Source organism: Balearica regulorum, chromosome 18, assembly GCF_011004875.1.
Source record: "Balearica regulorum gibbericeps isolate bBalReg1 chromosome 18, bBalReg1.pri, whole genome shotgun sequence".
Classification (NCBI taxonomy): Eukaryota; Metazoa; Chordata; class Aves; order Gruiformes; family Gruidae; genus Balearica; species Balearica regulorum.
Genome location: NC_046201.1, coordinates 7990059 through 8012533, shown reverse-complemented (window position 1 = coordinate 8012533; position 22475 = coordinate 7990059). Strand labels below are relative to the sequence as shown.

The window sequence follows — 22475 nt, the reverse complement described above, 5'->3', positions numbered from 1 at the left end:
AGGAAGGTGTTTTTTTCTGAAACAAACACAAACTGTCTGAGGACAGTTTGAAAAGCTAGTCCAGTCCTTTAAAACCATCTGGACCACCTCTTATCTGGAACAGAAATGCAAGAGGGAAACAGTAAAAGGATCACAACCTATTCAGACTTGAGGGAGCAAACAAAACAAAAAAAAATCCACCACCAATTAAAAAGACTTTTTTAATTGAAGTCCATTACTAGGTCAGCATGGCCAAATACATTCCATTATATTAACACTAAACTTGCACGGCATCATGCATTCATATGCAATTTCAGTGTAAACAATGAGGGCAGGAATCCCCAGGACTTTTAAGGTACAGACCTTCCATTTAGTCACTACCAGCATCACATGCCGAAGAGGTGCAAATACAGCATGCAATTTCCCTGATCAGCAACTTTATAGTCCCACAAAATATTTCCCAAGCAGGTTCTTAACTAGAAGTGTTTCAAAGACCTCAAATAACAAGCGTTTAAAAACTTGCTTACCAGCACTAATGTGCTTGCTTTACTAGCGCATCAGACAAGGACAGTCTTGGCATAGAAAGTACTGTGTTTCTTGGCTCCTCAAAGCCACAACCTTCAACAGGTCAGAATTAAGGTCTGACTTTCCCAGATCTCAGTCTACCTAGCTGTGAGTAGATGTTATTGTATCAAAGGCTACAGACTTTCAAATGATCTGTAAGTACGGGAATGGGACACACAAGACTGGGGAAAAAACCCCCCAATTTTATGCAAGAAAATGTATAATGTAAAAGACTCTAGTATAATATAATGGTATAATGTTCATTCCCTTTCCGATTCTTGTTAGAAAAGAACAAGATACTGCGGCTTAAAAGTGCAAATGCATTTTTGCAAGGCCTTTAATTACCAGGTTGTTTATGAGAGTAAACCACTAGGAAGTGTCCAAACTAGTCACCTCCCTAGAAACAAGATGCAATATTTACCTTCAGGACTGAATCAAATGGAGTGACAAATCCTGATGCCAACTTCTAATATGTTTGGAAGTTTCCCTCTGCTGCAAAAGCTAGTTCTTTCAACCCTGTTTTGCATCATCCAAATTAGTCTGTCTCTGGCAGGTAAAGTTTAGCCAAACATTCTCATAAGAGAAAGGCATATTCAAGGAAGAGACATCCCTGAAACAGCAAAGGTTTTTCCAAAGTATATGCAATTTTATACACTTAAAAGCAATTCTGACCCAGCTCTGGGATGTCTTTTCTTTTTAGCTGACATTGCGTTCAGCTAAATGCAAGCATCTCAATCCTGGTCTTCATTTACTGAACTTTTTACTGTATCTGCATTAGCATTTCCTCATGGTAGCAAGCAGAAAATAGGTCTGAAGCGCTCGAGTTCCTTTTGTCTCCCCAATGGGAGGAAGGTATGCAATGGAAATGGTGTGGTTTAGTACCAAATTACATTAAATCATTCATCTCAAGTATCTGAAGTTCCACTATAAGTATATATCTACACTAGCATTTTAATGAATCAAGGAGGTTATTTCCTAGTCTGACTTCATTTATCCATTATACCTTTCAGCAAAATTCCATTTAAACCTTGGAAATACAAAACCTACAAATAAATTTCTGATACTCAGTGAAGGTGTAAGTAGCCATTAGCCTAGCAATGAATTAATATGAGGCATTTACAAAGATGAAAGCACTGTGTTCCTGGCCAGGGCTCAAACGAAAAATGCCCAGAGTGTTGGATAGACAGCACAGCCATTGCCCTTTCCTCTTCACAGAGGGAAGGAAAAAAAAAAAAAAAGATACAGATTCAGACTAAGATAATAGCAAATTCATTATTAATAGCCATCATGCTGCCTAGGTGCTACCACATTTCTACCACAGACTCAAATTCACATTTAAAAACAGAGGTATACTTATCAACCCAAAGTATAATCACAAAGAACTCTGGCTTCAGCTGCATCACAAGCTGTGGCTTATGCATATTGTTAGAAAAACATTTACTTTCATAGAGGTACTGCAAAGACTACCTATAACATAAGTAGTCACAGCACATAGCAGGACAAACTACAGAACACTCAAGAGTATATAAAAGCTGCTGTGAAGATCTCTTCTTTCAGCAAGTGCCACTCAACAGCATGACAATATCCTTTTTCTTAAAAACGAAAGCCAGAATTGAGAACATGCTCGTGAGCCTAAAGAAAACTAGTCAGGCACATCAGGAAAAAAAAAAAAAAAAGACAGAATTGAAAAAAGAGAACAAACCACCTCTCCTAAATTTAACTTTTCCACCCACACTCAATAGTTTTTCCATCTCTTTACACTGTGCAGTAGCTCAGGATAGATTTGCCTTGCACACATATGCCTTGAAGTTCGAGGAAAGCACTGTACCTTGTTAAACTGGAAAAGATCGCGTTTAAGTCTCTCTCTCACTGGATCATGTCCGGGTCTTAAGAACCTTCTCATCTTCCTTGCTGTAGTATCTTGGCAGCAAAAATCCTAACCAAAAAAAGCAGAGTCATATAAGCAAAAGCAGCCTGAGAAGAGAAACAAGCAGAAGTAGGTTATTTATTTTGGTTTAGCAACTAACACAAATCAGCCAGAGCAGCAGGAGACAACATCGCTATCGAGTAACTAAAACCCGATACCACAGAGCGGCACCTCTGGTGCAGGACTTACACAATACCATTTTCACACTGCTAGAGCAAAGCAGTACAGATAAGCCAAGAGGATTTTAGAAGAGTTTTTACACTTGGACATTTTGCGATCACTTCAGTTGATCTCATCCAAAGTAGCAGCAAGCAAAACTGCAGCATTTGCATAAACATTTAGACAAACCCAATCTAAAGGCTAACTCCCAAGCTCACAGGCATTATTGACTAGTATCAGTTTTCACCCCAGGTAACCCTCCAGCTATTGAGCTAAAAAGAGAAAGAATCACATTTTCAGCTAGCTCCATGGGTATGGCAGAAAGGGCACTGTGCTGCCTGCAGGGTAGCTACGTTAATTATTAACTTGCTTTTGTAAAATATCAAGCCTAACTCCCTGCTCAAGGTGGGGGTAGGGGAGGGAAATCTTGCACCTGCAGTTCAATGTGCAGCGAGAAGCACAAGCCTTTGGGTATATCTCACTTCCTTGTCTCTCACAGCACCAGGATGATCCAAGCAGGGCAAATTAGACCTGACTTGCAACCTAGCAATCATGCTGGGGATACCAGGCTACAGCCTCATATTTGGTACAGCTCAAGAGATTCTTTGTCACATCTCCCCTCTGCAGAGGTGCTAAGCGGCAAGTAAAACCCTGCCAACTCAAGAGCAAAGGTTTGAATCGCATCCTGACAACTTACCTTGGCATAAGTGTTCCTGCCTGCCCTGGCCATCTTTCACAAGCTCCACTTTCCAGTGTACAGGCAGCTCAGCTGTTCGCAAAGCAGCTACTGGACACTCCAGTCAGTATTTTATTTTAATTTGTTGGACAGGAAATTACACCAATTTACCAGCTACTCTGCACACAACACACATGCACAGCTGGGGCCAGAACTTCTGAGATGCAATGAAGAATCAGCATAGATATTCTATATTAACGAATCATTAGAAGAGGTACATACACAGGCAGAGGGAGAAGGCTAGTGTTGCCAGGGAAAAACAGGGACCAGGAGCACCAAAGGGACTGTCAAGTGAACACAGAGCCTTGGGCCCTTTTTAAAACTGTGAGGCTGAAGGATGATTGAGGGAAGAGAGCTTTCACAGCCTATCTGTACAGATGGGAGTAGCAGAGCTGGCAAACACGGTGGCTGTGTGCTCCTGCCAATAATGATGGTCTTTGGTCTTTGACTTAAATCAGCCAGCCATTCCTGAGGAGCTTGAAATGTTTTTCAAATGGTTTCTAGCAAGGCCCTACCAGCTGTGAATGACCTAAAAAAAGGAAATGGTATTATAAACAGGATGCTCCATAGCCAAAGTTTGAGAAGTCCCTTTAGAAACTCCCCGAGCTACAGCTTGTACCTCTTTGTTTCATCACCCTCCTTTTACCTTTCCTGCTCACACTCCAAAATCTCCAGCCACCTGCACAGTACTGTCCAGAGCTTGCTAAGAGGACTGCAATGCAGTCCTGGTTCAGGAGACCAGAAGATCACATCAGCACCAAGAGCCTGAGTCACTCAGTCCCCACCTAGAATCACTAGGATCTCCACTCACCACAAAGAACAGTGGCTTTGAGCCACAGGCATCTGTGTTTGTGAACCATGCCATCAGCACATGCAGGGGTGAAGAATCTGCACAGAAATAGATATAGCAGGGGACTCAAAAAAAAAAAAAAAGAGGAAGAATAAAAGTGTAGTTTACTTGGAAAGTATATCCTTCTACAATGATTTAGGTACCTCAAGTGAAACTTATTGTATCAGATCATAAGTCTTCTTTCACCAGACACTCCTGAGAGAAAGGGGGACATATTTACACAAGGCTATATTTACTCTAAGTTAGCAAAAGCTGCAGAGCAGTGACAAGCTGCTGTGCTATGCAAGGAGAGCACATCACACCCATGTATAACACAGAGTTTGCCCTCAGCCAGACAAGGAAAGGAAAGTGCCAAACAGACACACCCTTTCCCAGTGTCAATCAATATCCTGGACCTGTTAAACTAGGCAAACCCACAAAGAAACTCTACTAATCATCCTCCCCACTTTAGAAAAGAGACCTCCTCAGCTGCAACAGCAGAGACAAACTCACAAGCAAAGTACGGAGAAGAGTGGGCTTGATTTGAGACACAACTTTATATTTCACACCCTGCTAGAATGTTTTATCCTGAAATATTAATTGCATCTAGAAGCATGCTGTTTTAACCTGCTTATGCAACAGATCTAGCATTCACACTCCAGCCCACGTCAACTTGCTCAACTGGCTAAGGAACATAGTAGTTCAGAATCAAGCAGTAACTCACTTGAAGAAACACCATCCTGTCAAGCTGATGTGCCCATTACGATCAGAGAAGGCATGCTACAAAAGTCACCTTTCATTGACTCGTATCTGGGTTTCGTGCCTGACCAAAGAATTCCTGAGTGTCACAGCATGGGAGGAGATGAGAGGAAAAGGAGTTTTGATCCAAGGCAAAGGAACAGCAAAAAGAACGGCATCCACTGTAGCACACGTTGTCCAAGCGGAATTATTACAAGTTTATAATGCTCTTGACAATGAGAAGAATTTTCTTTTTAGTACAATAAGCAAGTGCCTTTTCCAATTCTAGAAAAACAAAAAGATTCCACAATCTGTATGATCTTATCTTCCAGATGCACATTTACATATTAGCAGACCAGCTTCTCTCCCACACACCTTTGGTATCCTACATAAAACTCCAATCCCATGTGCTCTGTAGTTATCTGCCCGTCAGCATTTACAACCATATGGTAACAGTTGTGGCTACCAGTAGCCAGAGATGAATTCTCCAGTAGCCTCTGAAGCCATGCCAGGACTGCATGTATCTAATGTTCTTATTTTGCAGGGAAAAAATTCTTTAGGCTTTCAAAGATGAGCCTTTTACCAGAAACTATGTTCAACATTCTCTTCTAAGATGCATTGAGGTCAGCTGTTTATAGGCAACAATAGCCCAAGGCTGAGTCAGTCCCAATTTTGTTCACATTCAGTACATGGACACCTGACAGCAAAGTTCAGAGTACCCTGTACATTGAGCTCCTGCCATTTCGTTAGCTGAATGCTTAGCTAAATATGATGAGGTACCCTTTTTCACCTTGTTTGATTAGATCCAGCCACAAAAGTTCTTCACTATTCATACAGAAAGGCAATGAAAGCATGAATTGCAGGATGATCCTGTTTCCAATCACAGGCTAAGGAGCAGTTAACATCAAAACCAGATTTCATTCTGGCTTCCTTGCTCAGCTCCATTCATTTGAGATATTGAGAGTTATGGCAAGTACACATGCCACGTCTCATGACGGACCCATATTCAATAGAAGGCCAAATGCTTCTTCCTAGGAAAAGCATTAATGGTTCCTCACTGCTGTGTGTTAGCAATCCCATCAGAGCTCCACATTGTGCTTTGTCTTCATTGCTTTTGCACGCAGCAATGTGTCTTGATGCCCATGCATAGTTTGCCAAGACACTCTGGATTTTCTCCATCAACTAGGCATGGGCTGGGGAGGGGATCAGCCTTTGTAAAAGTTTATGGCAATTTTTGTTTATGTCGTCCCATGATAGTGGAATTTCCAGCCAAAAGTATAAAAGAATCAACATTGTAAATCCCAATCACAGAAGTTAATCCAGTCTTACAAGACGAGGAAACCCAGATCAGAAGTTTTTACTACGTAGACAGTATTAAGTGCGGATACGGTCTCAAGTTAAGCCCACAACACAAACATTTCCATAATGAGTTTATTTGGCTCACGCAGGAGAGTTGCAAGGTACCATCTGTGTACTTCCTAGGCAACCTTTACTCAACTTGAACAGGTTTTCAATGGGATAAGGTCCAACAACTTACTTTTCAAAATGCCATCAAGTATCTCAAGAACTCTTAAATCTTGCCTTACTTTAGGTCTCCTTTTCATTCCTTCCTCGTCACCTCTTCCTGCTTACAGATCCTAAAAGGGAGAACTTCTACCTATGCATCTGATAATACTTTATCAACCCTGCTAAAATAAAAGAGGGCTTATCAACAAGCTTTGTTTGAACTATGAGCAGTTAGTGCTCCTATAACAAGCAGTCGCCGCCATGGCCTTGTCTGAACTAGGTTTCCTCCTGCACTCCTGTTACCAGAGTCAGCAGCAACAGGCAGACTAGATCAATTGCACAGGAAAAAGCTATTCCTTAGCACCAATGATCTCACAACAACAAAAATGATCAAAGCATCATTTAAATACTAGTCTTATCAAGTTTATTGATTACAGGAGCCATCAGACATGACTCACTGTGAAATCACAAGTTTAAGAACACTTTCTGCTTGAAATCGATGAAACAACCCCAGCTAATCTTTAACTGGGCCATCACTGTAAAGTTCATCTCTATAATCCTGCTCAGCTGTAACACACTATCAAGACAGATACTAAAGAAGAAAGCAGAAGCCAAGTAGAACAGCTAGAGCAAGTGAAAGAACAGTTGCAGTATATGGAAAGCTTGGAAAGGTAAGATACCACCTCCTTTTCCCAGGATAAGGCTTCTCCAGGAAGATGCACTAACAACATTAATCACAGTTTAATGAGACCATGCAGATCTCCCCCTTACACAACACAACTGCCGATGAACTGCTAGCCCCCCAGTACTCGCAGTTTTATAAATAGGAGAGCATTCAGATGCACCTTGCACACAGTAGTCAGGCACTAGCAGAGAGGTAAACCAAAAGATCCTCCAGTAAAAAAGATTTATTTTTGTGAACCTTGAGAAACAGACAGTTAAACAACAACTGAACAGATTGTGTAAACACTATGTGCAGGTGGCCACCCTCCCAAAATAGAGGAAATATTAAACAAAAGATCAGAGATAGATTCCCCAAGAACTCTTGGAAAATAATTGAGAATCAATCATACAAATCAGGCAAATTCATGTACTTCCCACAGCTTTGTGCTTGGAGTTACCAGGGACCGCCCACTTGCAATGAATTTACTAATTGTGCAAACCTTGTGTGTCATTATGACTCCTATTGTGTTCTCCTTGTCATGGGAGCATGACAACATGAAGTTTCAAAACGCTACAGCAGAACAAAGTCTTTGCACTGAACAACATTATTGCACATGATGCAAAACTCTTTGTACGCTTCTACTAAGAAGTGTGATTCAAATGGGAGAGTGGCTTGTAACTTCGGAACAACATTTTACACCACGCATAGTGGGTCAATGGAGTAAACCACGAAAGCATTTTCTTCTTAAAGCAACGCAAGCAGATCTAGCTAAAAGAAACCTTTAGAGGAGAATTGGAGTCTCCATAGAATTTCTGCACAGAAATCAAACTTTTAGCTACCACCAGTCCCTTCTTTGATAAACCATTCTAAAGAAAGATCAGGCTACTAGCAGTATCACATACCTTTATTGCCATGTACTAACTGCATTACATTATATACATTTTAAACCCCTTACTCTGACATCTCTTTAGTCTCTACGTCAGCCAAGAAAAAAAATACACCTCTTCCATAAGCAATTCCCAGTAATAACCATATTACTGTACCAAAAAGCCACTAGAAGATAGAGGAATCTCAACTGGTTTAACTCCTCCACTAATGTTCTTCAGTCAGTAGTTACAGCAGATGCAATTTGTTCAAAACCAAATAAAAGATGTTCCTCAGCACCATCCATCAAGATGTTTGAGAACTCTTCTCCCTTTTCAATATCATCAACCAAATAGAGGCCCTCAAATAGCTACAAGCAGCACCGAGCAGGATTAGGGACTGCTCACTACTTGCACAGATCATCCTTGTCCCCTCCGTAGGCCAGGCTGTCTTTACAAGGAACGTGCCAGAATGCACGGAGAAGCCTTGGGACGTACCACCGCTTTGCATTCCACTTGCCAGAAGCACCAGCTTCCCAAATCAAAGTAAAATCACCAGGCAGCTGCTTTGGGCATACAGCTTCACCTGGGACTTGGTAAAGCAAGATATTCCAGTTGACTGCAGTGCTCGCAGATGACTACAAAGAGTGGCTTTCCCCATCAAGTAACATGTTACAATGGACAACTTTTATTATCTCAGCGAAGCCATCCTCCTATCTTGCCATTATCCTCACACCAGTGTAAAGCTTCATACCACCACACTGCAGAAACACAGACCCAGAAGTCTACTTCAACTGCTGTACACCATTAACACCACTAAATACAAACACACAAAACTCTCTCCAAAGCCAAGGTTAAGCCTCACCTCGGGGGGGGGGAGATGTTAGCAACCAGCTTGTTCCCATGCCACGACTGCAGGGCAACCTCAGACAAAGGCTAAACAACTTGTTTCACCTTCTACTTTCACCTGCTCGCTGCCTGCTAGAAGTAACGTGCTCCTCACCCATCAAGCTCTTATAACTTTAGGGAAGGGGGAAAACAAAAAAAATAATCCCAAAAAACAGTAACACAAAATACTTAATATGGGCAGTGATTTGAAGAGTGGGGGGAATGGTAACAGAGTGTCCCAGACGTTGCAATCCTATTAATCACATCTGCTTGGAACCAGTCGTAGCAGACAGAGACCCCCACGGCCAGGTTGTGGGCAGGGACATCTCCCAGGGCAGGACGGGCAGCAGCAGTGGAGGGGCCGCTCCGGGACGGCCCCCGGGCAGCCGCGGCTCTTGCAGGAGCTTCTGTGACGGGGCCGTTCCCAGCAGAAACCCACAGCGGCTGAGCGCCCCGGGAGCGGCCCCGGCCCGGACCCACTCGCCCCGAGGGTTAACCAGGAAGTTACGGAGCGATCGGCCACGGCCGCCAGGAAATCCCAGGATGTAGGAGCCGCCGTGCGATACCCCCCAGCTACAGGCTCCGGCCAGAACAAACACAGGACATCAAACTTGGTAAGCGAAAAAAAAGAAGAAAAAAAAAGCAAACAAAACCCCCGAACAAACCCAACCCCTCAGCGCCAGTGCTTGAAGTTTTATGGGCGAGCCAAGGCCGGTGTCCCGGGGTGGCTTCAGGTGTGGGCAGCCCCAATGCGTCCGGGCCGGTGCCGGCAGCGCGGAGGGCCCGGGCAACCGGCGACGCGGATTCCCCCGGGGCGGGGGAACCGGCGAGCACCTGCCAGCCCCGCCGGAGGGATTCCGGGAGCAAGCCCGCGGGGTGCCTCAAAGCCCGGGAGGGGCGGGCAGAGTCGGCTGCCGCCCCGGGCCGCCGCAGCGAGCCCTGCCGGGGCCGCGCTGGCCGGACCCCCCAGGAGAACGCCCTCCCCGGAGCCTATCCCGCCAGGCCGCCCCCGGTCCTGCACCCCCTCCCTCGCGGAGCCCCAGCCAGCCGCCCTCACCTGCGGGGCCTGGAGCCGGACCGCCCCGGCCTCGCTCCGCTCCGCGCCCGCTCCCCCCTCGCCTGCGCGGCGGCGGCGGCGGCCTCCCTCCCTGGGCACCTCCGCGAGGGGTGCGGCGGGGCGGGGCCTCGCATGCAACCCGCCCTCAGGGGGTGGTTTCCGGGATGCGAACCGCCCCAGGGGCGGAGCCCCACGCTATGCAAACCGTTCTCCTGGGGCGGGGCCTAGCATGCAAATTAAGTTGAGCGGCGGCCTCTTCTGCCTTTCATCCGCCGCGCTCATGAATAATTCAGCACTCCGCTCGCTCGGAGCCAATCAGGAAGCGGCCACCGCCACACGGGTGGCTGCGCTGCCGGGCTCGGGGAGAGCGCGCCGCCATCCACGGCCCCGGGAGACCTGGGCACGGAGCGCCGGACACGGCCAGGGGCTGCGGGCCGGGAAAGCCGGCTCCCATGCCGTGTCAGGCCCCCTCCTCCTGGCCCTGTTCCGCGAGGGGCAGGGACTTAGCACGAAGCCGAGGGAAGGTGCCAACCTTCCTGCAAAAAAGTAAGAGATGGAAAGGATTAACAGAAAGTTGAAGCCTTACTTGCCAAAAGCCACACAACTGCCGCTATCTTGCCGCACTGCTCCGCTGCAGACAGCCCATGCCCTGCTGCAGGGAACAACAGCTGGGCAAGGCAGCAGTAGTTGTGTGGAGTACAATGGCAGGTCAAAGTCTGCCAACCTCTCTGCATCCATGCAAAAGCTTGAAATTGCCTCTGACTGGACAGGGCCAGTAATGGCCAACATTTCAGCCAAGCTTCCAAAAATGATGTTTTTCAATTAAAATATTCAGTTCTGTCATCTTCTTGCAACATCCAGCTAACTCTCATTGCAGGCCAAAATGAAGCAGTGGTATCAGTCTGCATCATAATCCCATCCTGGTAAAGGCACCGTCAGATGTTGTGGTGCTGAGCAAGGCAGCCACAGTTTCTCAATCCTCCCTCCAGTGGTTATTAAATTGTAATTGTTTTGTGCTGAATCAGGGAGTCTCTGCCCCAGCGAAACTCACTGGGTGGCTCTTGTAGAGTCCATCGATACAATTCCACCTTGGCATAAGCAGATGAGACTGATTGAAATCAACATGAGTGAGTTTGACCTAATTCCAGGATGAACGTGAGCCCTGTGGGTCAGACCGGAGCTCTTCTGGCTGCACCTGTTCTTAGAAACTCTCTTCCCACTGCCTTTAATCTGTAAAACAGTCTGGGAGAATGCTGAGGGCACAGACCGGAGCTGCCAACAACCCTGGTGTTTGCAGAGGACTATCAGAGCAAAGGCACTGCTGGAAGGAGGGAGGAAGAGGAAGGGAAGGGTGCGTGGGAGGGGCTGTCAGACCCTCACCTCAGCAGAGCCCTGCTGACTTCCAGCATCTGATAACAGGGGCGTGTGCATGGAACAGGACCAGGCGCATTGTTTGCGGCAGATCCTGCCACCTTGGGCTACGATACTTCTGACCACGCAGGAGGAAGATGGCAAGGCGTCATGTGCTGGTAGAACTGCACGCGGACATCGGGACTCCTCCAGGCTCTGAGTCACACTGTCCTCTCAGGGAGCAGGGCAGCAGCTGGATGCAGATACAGATGGGTGCAGGAGCGGGGTTACGCAGCCACGGGGTTGTACGACCACGAGCAGGCACTCACCAGCTGGTGCTAGTGGGGTCCCAGTAGCCTCCCCACAGTGTGTCTCTGCATAACTTATTAATGTTTCTGGTGGAATTAAGAACCACACTGAGGAGCTTGCACTGTTGGAAAAGGCTTTTTTATTGCTTAGCCTTCTCCCCATCTCCAAAAGGAATTAAAAAATTATCAAATAAAACACATCTAAACCAGTTGCTATTACAGTTCTGAAGAACCTCAATACCGGACATAGCCATGCTCAGCACACTTCTATCCACTGAGCAGACTTTCTGGCACCTGCACTGACATTCTGGCATAGAGGCTAAAGCAGATTTGGTACCTGGATATCCCGGTGGAAAGCTCCCACAGTAGGGCCTGGAAAGCAATGATGTCCTCAGTTTGGAGCACAACAGCCATAGGACTCGAAGGCTCATGAGGAATTTGTAGCTTCTTTCTCTCACTTGCAAAAAGTGATCTCAGAGATCTCCCACTTGCAAAAAGAAAAGACAAGGATCCACAGCCAGGAAAGTGGGTATCAGGCTGAAACAGAGGGGCCTGCAGTACAGCCCTGGTGAGACTATCAGATACAGCGTGCCAATACCACTGGTCAAATTTTAATATGGCATAACGCTGTGTGGCCACGACACATCTCAGCACAGCCACTACAGCACGAGGCTGGGGTGCCATCTGCAATGCTCTGGGGCTTTGTGACCTTCAGCTGACGGCAGGCAGAGTTTCCTGCTCTCAAGTGCCTGGAAACTTTACTCCAGGTAGCTGAGTTTTATGGCTGTGCCTTTTTCAAATCAGAATCTGATCTGATGGTTGTTGGCACAGCTGAATGACAGAGGGTCAAGACATCACCACTGATCTGATCAGCTTATTCTGTCCCTGATTGACCTCAAAGACTCTCTGGCCATTTGACTGGTGTAGCACAGTGGTTCTTAACATGCAACAAGAGGATCACCAGCAAAGTGTTTTCTAATGGTCCACAGGTCAGCCCAAGGTGACACGGAAAAGGCAGACTAGTGGTCCACAAGATGAGAAAGCTGTAGAACCAGTGGCCTCAAGAACAGAGCAGCGTGTATTCCAGTCCAGAAATGCCCAGCTACGCCATACACACTTGTTTGCTGTAAATTTTGCTCTTATGCCTGAGCCATATGGTTGGGTGAAGTCTGTAACAGTGAATAAAGTGGTCAACTACCCAGGGTTCCAGTTATCACAGGCTCTATTTTCTATAATATTTCATTAATCAAGAAAAAAAATCCTGAGTAAAGCTTCATCCCATGCCATTTCTGCAAGTGACAGCAACTTCAGTGATCAACATCAACTGGCAGCTTGAATTCCTTTAGTGAATAAAAGGCAATTTCTCCATGATCCACCAGTGCAAAGACGACCGGGACATCCCCGCTCTGATACGTAACCTGCTTCAAAGCCCGAAGGGATGGAATCTGCTCGTCAAAGCTGCAGAGAGAGAAAAATAGCCTGTTGTTCTCAAAGCAAGAAGAATACAGAGACAAAGCTGTCCTGGCCAACGACTGCAACAGCTCACTTCGGCCTTAGGAGCTGCTGGTGACCCTCCCCACCCCTTTGAGTCAAAGCAGGAGGCTGCCAGCCCTGAGAGAGTACACTGCATGCCAGGAACTGGGAGCTCTCAAATCCTTTGCCAAAAACAAGGGCAACTGCACACTGCTCCACACTGTGCCTATTAGATGTGGCTCACAGGGCTACTGGCAAATTGCCAATCCAGTGCAATCTTAATACCTTTATACTAGGAAGATCTTTAGGTTGCTGGGATCAACACCTGACCTGCTTTTCCCTCCTTTTAATTCTGCAGAGTCTGCTTGCTCATAAATGAAAATATTTATACAGCAACCATCATCCTACTTGCTCATGACAGACCTTTGTAAAAACTGCATTACCACCTCACTTGCTCTGGCTACTACAGCCACGGAGAGTGGAGGAGGAACAGTTCTAGTATATTGACATTACAAAAGGCAGAGACTGAACTCTGTACCTGCCTATGGAGTTTAAGTGTTAGATTCTGGATCCAGCAACAAAGGGGACACCTATCCTCTGTTCGTACTGATCTCAAAGTTACATATGACAAAGATCAAAATACTAAACCCACAGCCCTGAGCCTGTAGCGAGCTCTGGGGAGGTACGTCTGCAGAAATCCATAGGGATCTGCACTGGCCGAGGATTCAGGTACCACTCAGCTCCTTGCAAAACTAAGCTCTACATGAGTTTCCCAAGCACTGCATAAATACAGCTGTGGCTTCTTATTCCTGACTCCAGTAATACTCAGACATGAGCAGCAACAAGATGACCAAATAGTGTGGGCTGAGTGCAAGGGCTGGGGGAACCGTCAGCCACAGCCTCTAACAAAGGAGGAACTGAAGGAAAAAAATTACTTCTGGGCAGGACCACCCTCAAGGGATGATGATCTGTAAAGCTCACAAGATGCTGGGTCATTTACAGATCATTAGGACTTGATTTCTGCAACAGCAACTGCTGTGTTCTGAACACAGCATAAGACCCACGCGTACCTCCGAACACACATCCTGACATATGGCTTCCCAGGGTTTGTCTTCTTAAACTTGGCCACAGCATCTGCTTGATACACATTGAAGTCTATCTTCATGCCCTCTGGATCCTCCTGCAGCCTACAGAAGACAGAACACATCCATTTGTGTACGGGATTGAAACATTGTAGGGTATAGATACAGCAGAGGAAAGAGGGAGCAAAAGCTCTTGAAGCCTGGCTAGTTTGAGCCCTTTGAAAGGCTTCACTCCTCAAAGGATTGATCCTGCAACTGTTCCAATTACTTTCCAGATCTTTCTTGCAGTCAGACCAGAGCAAGTTCCTGCCCTGCATCTGCCACACTCCCTTCTCTGCGGACCCCCTTGCAAGAAGCACCACTAACAGATGCAGAAGCAAAGCACTGTTCTGCCCTACAAGGACTGCACACAAACACCACACAGATTCTTTGAAGCAGGAGCAGAACCAAAAGTCCCAAAGCCAAGATTTTATAATCACTGCAGCAGGGATGGCAGCACATTCCAGGGATGAGGCACAGGTGAAACCCAACCCAACCTCTGGGAGAGATCACCTGGCTAGGGTGCAGAGGGAACTGCAGGAAAAACCAGCAACCCCAATGTTTTAATTGGTCTGAAATGCCCTAGCTCTGTTGCTGCAGGACCCGGTACTTCACAGAAATGTCAGCCCCTCACTACAGATGCAACGGGATCATGGAGCAGAGCACTGGATTCTCTCAGCATCCTGGATGCCAGGCGGCTCCCAAGCTGCTGCTGTGAGCATCTCACAGACCTCACAAGTAGGGACAGTCACAAGACACCCCCACTCCCCAACAGCTACAAGCTGGCTGCTTGGATACTAACCGGGAGGCTCCATCCAGGATGTGGGAGGGCTGCAGCACGCTGATCTGCTGGAGGAGTGCAGCTGGAGGGAGAAGGAACAGGAAAGGATCAGACCAGCTATTTCTCTCCCAGGGCACTCTGAGACTTCAAGCAATCCACCACCACCCACGAGCCTTCCTCCTCCAACAATGGCTGGCAGCACCACAGTCACCACTGGCTACTTCAAAGACCTCAACTTCCTCATCTCCTCCCAGCACACAGCCCAGAACACCCTGCAATTGCTTTGCATCTTGCCAGCCCTGATTTCACATGCCTAACAGCTGACCAGGAAGGACTGCAATACAGCAGGACATGGGGAACTGATTAGAAGACCTCCCAATACCCTGTTTATCCTGGCACTTGAGTGGGCTATAGAAAGAGATGGAAAATCAGAGGACAAGCTTTCTTCTCTCTCCCTGTGTCCATGGCTGGGCTTCTCAGCGCCTGCTTTGACTAGGCCTTCTAAAGAGATTTTCCTTCTCACGGTACTGTCCCCTAAACTGATGTTCAGCGTGTCTGTGTCATCCCTTTTGCTGTTGCGTACCAGGCAATCTTTCACAGAACTGAGGGGGAGAAGGAGGTCCCTGACAAGCTCCTAGAGCCATTACCTGATGAGGTAGCTTCTTCTGGACGCAAAAGTGGTGTGACAGCTTGGTCCCAGAGATGCGGTGGTCGTTTCCAAACCCTCTGCTGGCTCCTCAGCTTCAAAAGGGCTTTGTACTCCTGCCAGTTGGAGCAGCGCCTCACCTCCCAGTCAGCATTGACACTGCTCTTGTACCTGCTCTCCCTCTCTCGCTGCTCCCTTTCCTTCCGTGACAGCTTCTCCTGTTTCTGATTGATGCATGCACACCAGCAAGCTGCATCAACCTCCCTCCCTGGCACATTCTCTGGCAGGAGCCCGTTGTCAGGTGAGGGCAGATGTGTGCACGGCTGGTCTGGGGCCACGTTTGGCAAGATGATGGTGGTAAAATCCCAGCGGGGTGCATGGGTGCCAGTGCTGTTCTCCTTGTGGTCTCCAGCCCAGCTCCTGGAGGGCCTCAGGGAGTCCTTTTGTCCTGTATCAAAAGGAACTGGATTTGACTCCCCCTCTCCACTGCCAGCCTTCGATTCCTTTGGCTGCTCCGACAAGGGCTCTTCATCCATGGGAAGGCAGCTGGTGTCTCCAGAGTCATCTCCAGCTTTTTCAGAGGTCCCTTCAGCTTCTGGAAGGTCCTCAGATACCTTATGTTTCTTCTCATGCGACCTAAAGACAGAAGCAGCAGCAGAAAAGACAGGGAGAGTGTGGGGGAGGACTTTATTCCCTTTGAAGCCTGCCTCCTCTCTGCTAACAGGAAGAATGCAGCCTGCCAAGCCTGAAGAAAGGACAGCAAGAGTGGCAGGAATCCCAAGACAGGTCTGCAAACCCTTGACAACCACCTCTTTGCTAGAAGGAGGGTGTTTGCTTGTGTGACAAAATGAGGCCAAAAACAAGCAGTGAATGCCAAAGGCAGAATAAACTTCTCAGCAGTCCTGCATGAGGTTTGACTTCAACGACCATGAGAAACCCAACCTTGATTTGTACAGACACACACTTCCAACCTGCCATGCAGCCTCCACACACCTCATACATATACTGACCCAAACACCTTCACACAAACATGACAGGCTTCAGCCAAACCAGCACAGGCCTGGCAGAAATCTTCCTGCCAGCACCTGTTACTGGTGTGAGATTCAGTCCCCGGCTCCCAGAGAAGATGGGGCAGTCTTTAAACCAGCAGTTTTATCTCCCAGTTCCTAAAATTTCCTAATTCCTCAAGCACCAAGTAAACAGAAGACAACTTGCAGACCAGTCTCATCCTCCCTGTTTCTTAAAGGATGACGCCATCTACTGGAAGCTATCGTAATTATTAGCAAGATTAGTAATTATGCCAGTTTCTGTTTGCATTTGGGCAACTTCTAGAGGCTGTTTGCAAGGCCAGGACCCAACTGTGCTCTCTGCTGTACAGTCCTAGCATGTAGGCTGCTTTGAGGGGGTGGCTAGGTGCAGGATGGGCACTGCGGTGTCCACAATCCCTCTAAAAAAGAGCAAGAGGAGACACTTGTCACGTGTTTCTTCTGCACTGACCTCTCTACCCTTCTATTTTGGCATCTCACCACTGCAGTCAGCAAGCTCAGGGGCACTTTTCCCCTATTAGCCCTGCAAGAAGTACAAACGTGACAAAAGGGCACACTGCGAAGAGTTCAGAAAAGCAGTGCACTGCTTGGGGACAGCCAAGAGCAGCAGTGCCAGACAAGTCACCCACAGCACAAAGGGCCAAGGATGTTGTTTCCAAGCCGCAGAGCCTGGAGGAAGATGGAACAAGGCTTTGGGCCACATCCTTACCGGGGGCTGGAACTCCTCCTCCTTTTGCGATGGTGTTTCCCAGACCTCTGGCAGTGACTTTCCAGGTTCAGTTGCCTCTCATAGGGCGACGGGACAGTGCTGTAAGGAGATACCAACACAGAGGCTGACAGCAGGGGCGGGGCAGTGAAACTACCCTTCTGCTCAGCCCCCAGAATACAGCAACAAAAACCTTTTCTTCCAGGCACAGAAAATCCACAAGCAGGACCAGGATGGTCCTTAGTTCATGCCCCATTTCATGTTCCCAATCATCTCCTTAAGAGGGAGGAGCAAGGAAGGGTAGAGTGCCATTTTTAGCCTTTAATCCTCCCAAGAGACGGAATGCAGGGTCAAAGTCCTCTTCTCTGCCGTTCCACTGGGGCCATGCAGTGGGCACAGAGTTGCTCAGGGTCTTCAGAAAGGAGAAAGCAGCATGGAAAGGAAAAGCTGGTTACCTGGGGTCGAATCTCAGTACAACATAACCCAGTTGCTTCAAGTGGCTGAACACCTTAGAGCAAAGGAAAGCAAGAGGGTTAAATGACAACCCTAAAACCAATTTACTCCCGTTCCACTACAACTAAGTGAACACAGCATGGCACTGGCAGAGGGGAAAACGCCAGGGTTAGGACCCAAACCAAAGGTGGAGAAACAGGAACTAATTATCTGGAAGAAGGTGAGTGGGAAAAGCTGAGAATGACTGCCCTTCCCTCCCTAACTGTCCTGCTCTGCTCTCAGCCACTGGAAGAGGTTGTGCGGCAGGGGCTGGGCTCTCTGCCATCATCTTCCCTGCAATAGCTGGAGGTCCCAACACACCTGGTAATGTGGCAGGCTCATTGTCTCCTGGCACAGCAGGATCTCGTAGGCTTCCTGGATTGACAAGGGCAAATCCCTGTAAAAGAGCTGGACAGAGCCCTGCAGGGCAAAAACTTGGTGTTTAGAGAATCACAGGTAACAAATCCATGCAAGCTCACACCAGCCTCTTCCCACTAGTCCCAGCACCCTCCTTCACATGATATCCACACCTCCCCATGTGCTACCTGGATTACCTGCAGTCTCTCTCCCATGCCCAGCTCCCCTACACCACGGTTTTAGCAGCCAGGTAAGAAGTTCCCACCCACAGCTGTCAGCTCCTGCTCCAGCGCTGCATCTGTTTGGAGGATGCAGTTGGGAGCATGATGCTCAACTGTTAATCATTGCTTTGGGAGATCATTTTCTTTAACTTTGACAATCTCAGTGATTCAGGACAAGCAAAAATACAAAAATATTTAGGACCAGCACAACTGAGAGAGCTGGAGCAGAGGAATTGATGACATCCTCAGATGTCATCAACTGGCAGCTTCTCAGAAGTATTTTCTGCAGCCCCAGTGATCCCACAGGTAGCTTCCCCAGGCAATAGCAATTAACATCCAGGAGGCAGTTTTAGGCTAAGCCTCTTTTTCCTTTAAATGCATTTACTCATAAACAAAGAAAACAAAACACTAGGAACCACACCTCTCCCATGGGATTGGCTGAAGGCATCTAACTGGTCTTTTCTGCTTCTGGGGAGAGATTTTGTACTCAGCAACTAAATTTTATTTTCATCAATTTGTTTACAATCTATTGTTTGTCAAATTGCCAAAGGTAAAAAAGCCTTACCTTGGCAGGTGGGATTTAAGGAATGGCATCAGACATCCATAATCTGATTAAGTTTTGCTAAGGGAAAAAAGCTCCCCTTTAGATCGATGCACCAATTCTACTCATAACATGCTTCAGTGGGGAGACAAAAAAAGCCCCCTCTCTACAGCAAAGAAATCCAACTGAGCCCTAACCAGCATTTCTGCAAGCAGAGGAGCACTGAAAGCAACCTGGTCTCACTCCCCTGTCTGCAACATTTAAATTTCTTTCTGCCATATAAACTAGGAAAAAATGCCAAGTAACAAACCCACAGATCTCTGTTTGAGTGTAAAGCATGTACAGCACTGTTGTATATAACTGCCTCCTGTGCCAACCACCTTCAGGTGGAAAGATCTGATTTGGTGCCTAAACATGGCCCTACCAAGCTGGATAGTTTCACTATTTTCACTAGCAGCTTCTTAGAAAAGCACACATAAACTGCGCTAATGAACTTATGAACCCTGTCACTGCAAAATATGTAAGATACACTGGATGAGGGAGGAAGTCAACTTATGACAGAGAAGGCACCGACCAGTCTCAGATGTCCTCATCAACTGTACACCAGTTCTGAGGAAAAGGATTTCTCAGTATCAAACCTTTTATTCCAATTAACTCCTGCAAGGAACAGAAGATAATGGTTTGATCTCATTTCCAGAAATTCCCAGAACAGTGAGTTGTCCTACACTGTGGAATTTCAAGGCTCTATACCTATAGATTTTGGTAGAGAAGTAATTGACATATAACTGTTTTGTCACCCCCAGAGCAAGAAAGTAGACAGAGATCTCAATAGGAAACTTTGTAACATGCTCCTCACACTTCTCTTATTCTGATAAGAGCTGACTTATTAGCTGTACTAACAGAAATTTGGATCAGCTAAAACTCTACTAGTCTCTACTGTCATATTTGACATAGGGGGTTTTAAACACAATACTAGCTGGATAAACTGGCCACCAATCCAACACGTGCTGTCAACGACACAGACCCTGCTCTGGAGTACAATGTATGAACCCAAACAGCTCCATCAGCAAACAGGCTAAAAGAGACAATTCCTCAAGAACGAGGTGTTTATCAGCTGCTCAAACTGCAGCAGTGACCAACACAAGCCAAGTGATTTCAGACTTCAGTCTAAGGCTGCTGCAGTTCCTCTGATCATTCAGGAAGGACCCAATGCCGCCATCCAGGCACAGGTATCCTACTTACACACTCCAGCAGGTACAGAGCTTCCTCAGGCAGCAGGCACTGTTTGCCACGCTCTGTGAACCCCATGGTGTGCCAGAACTTCCCCTGGAACAGAAGCACAAATCTGTGATGGGATCTGGCTGTTCCCTGCTGACAACCAGGCTCTCTGCCGTTTCAAGCAGCAAATTAAGGAATCTGCAAAGGCCAGCAGGAGATGATAGCACTGAGCACACTCTGCAGCAGACTCACCGCAGGGGACTGCAGCTCTACGATGCCCTGTCCTGGCTTCCACTCAGCTTTCACCAGACTCCCTCTGAGAAGGTTAAAGATTAGTTTGTTATTACTAACATGTCCTATGATCAACTCCTATTGTAGCAACACAGCAAGCTCAGGAAGGTATCAAAAGGCAGCAAACTTCCAGGTGGCATTTTTATATGTAAGGCCTTAGAAAGACACCTCTTCTGGATCTAGCAGTACCAGCTGAAGATTTTATCACAACTAGTTAAGAGTGTCTTCAGTCAGCATAGCAAACGTCTGTCCACAGCAGCCTGCTGGAGATGTGCGGCCATGATATATCATGATTGTTTAGATGCTGCCAAGACTCTCAGGTCACTGTATCGCACCCACGTGGTCTCACAGGAAAAATTTAATAGCTGACAAAAAGTGGAGGGCAACTTTGTAAGAGTGCAAACATGCATTTTTAGCAGCTGGCTCAAGGAAACAGAAGGTAAGACCTGTAGGGTCCACCATGGACTTGCTCTACATCTTTAGTCAGTACTGCAATTTCCCCATCTAAAAGGAAACCTAAACCTACCCAGTCGCCCTCCCGTGCTGAGAGTCTCCACTGCTGCTCCAGACACACATTTACGGATGTACCTGAACAAACCTGACCTCAACAACAGTGGAAGATAACAGTCCACCCTGTCTGACCTGCCTGTCTGCTGGAGGTTGTCATTCTCTCTCTAAAGTCCTCAGTGGTGTGATTTTACGTGAATAGTTTCTGCTGCTACTAATCAATGCAGACAGAGAAACTGTTGCCAGAAAAAGAGCAGGACAAACAGGGAAAGTGTGTGCTGAGAGGTAGCGTGTGAAAATCTCCAGAGCAATGATAAGCTCCAGAGACCCGCAGCACTGTTGAAACCACCAAAACTGATAAACCAGGGACACCAAGAGGCAGCCGAATTTGCACAAGGCCACACATGAATATCAACAAGGGGCTGCATAACTCAGAGCATGCCCAAGACAGCGGCTGCTATTTGCAAAGGCTACAGGATTATGCACGCACCTGAGAAAACTAAGGGCCCTTTGAGGGGATTTCCGGACACCCACCTTGGAGCCACTGGTGTGCCAGCACGGCCCTCTGCCCCTGAGGGAACAGCCGGGTCCGCTGCCCTGCTGTGGCTCCCACCAGGGAGCTGTGGGTGGGGGAACTGAGGGGATGAGTAAGGGAACACACTCTGCTAACGCCTACCTGCTATGAACAGCTCGACTATACTCACACTAACACCTGAATGGACAGTAGCTGTGCTCTGACTCCCCGGCACGATCCCTCCCAGGGGAAAAGGAATTAACAGCCCCGTGCTCGGTGCCTTAGCACGGCCCCGCGAGGGCCGGCCGCTCCAGCGAGGCAGCCGGGCCGCCCCCAGCCCCGGGGACTTACAGCCGCTCCACACGTTCCTCCGAGAGGAGCTGCCACTGCTCCTCCCGGCACAGCCGCAGCTTCTCCGCCTGCTCGGCCGAGCCGTCGGGGATGAAGTCCTTCTGGCCGCGGGGGCGCTGAGGGGCCTTGCGGCCGCGGGCCGCCAGCAGCTCCGCCGCGCTGCGGGGCGAGAAGGGAGGCACGGTGAAGGGAGAGTGCCCCGACACCCACCCTGCGGCCGCAGCCGCCCACCCCCGGCACCCGCCCCCGGGGGCCTCCCCGCCCCGGCGGGCCTTACCTCAGGCGGCGCGAGCCGCCGGGCTCCATGGGCGCGTCGCGGGAAGCCGCGTCCTTCCGCCGCCGGGCCCTAGCGCCGGCAGAGCGAGGGCGACGCCAGTGCGCCGCCAGTGCGCCCCCTGGGGGCTCGGAGGGCTGCGAGCGGTGGGGAGCGGGCACGGGCGCGGCCGGGGGCTGGCACTGGAGTGAGTGTGCACCGGGGCTGGCACCGGGACACCCGTCATGCGGGCACCGGGACACCCGTCATGCGGGCACCGGGACACCCGTTGAGCCTAATTGCACATTGGGCTGCGTGCTGCACCGTGCACAGAAGTTGGGTGCTGATGGCGTGCATTGAGTTGTGCACCAGGGCCACGTGCTGCAGCT

General features: G+C 48.1%; 2 protein-coding genes across 4 annotated transcripts in view; both read right to left on the bottom strand.

Moving 5' to 3' along the window:
• LLGL2 (LLGL scribble cell polarity complex component 2) overlaps positions 1–10036 on the bottom strand; it is a 33685-nt gene extending 23649 nt beyond the window's left edge. For 2 of the 3 annotated variants that reach the window (XM_075770269.1, XM_075770270.1), the window contains exons 1-2: positions 9911–10036; positions 2372–2479 (exon numbers count right to left, since the gene is read on the bottom strand). In XM_075770269.1, the coding sequence (XP_075626384.1) occupies positions 2372–2446 (75 nt within the window). In that variant the 5' untranslated portion in view covers positions 2447–2479; positions 9911–10036. Of the gene's footprint in view, positions 1–2371; positions 2480–9910 lie in introns of those variants that run through there. The other variant, XM_075770271.1, reaches the window with a different exon arrangement.
• A 1655-nt stretch (positions 10037–11691) lies between these two features.
• On the bottom strand, positions 11692–22189 carry TSEN54 (tRNA splicing endonuclease subunit 54). The gene is made up of 11 exons (XM_075770272.1): positions 22111–22189; positions 21834–21992; positions 20423–20486; positions 20195–20278; positions 18155–18253; positions 17797–17849; positions 17345–17443; positions 15591–16225; positions 14965–15025; positions 14112–14228; positions 11692–13026 (listed from the first exon to the last, which is right to left on the bottom strand). Exons 1-11 carry the CDS (start codon positions 22137–22139, stop codon positions 12876–12878), a joined length of 1551 nt encoding a protein of 516 aa, XP_075626387.1. The 5' UTR covers positions 22140–22189; the 3' UTR covers positions 11692–12875.
• Between the last annotated feature and the right edge of the window lie 286 nt (positions 22190–22475).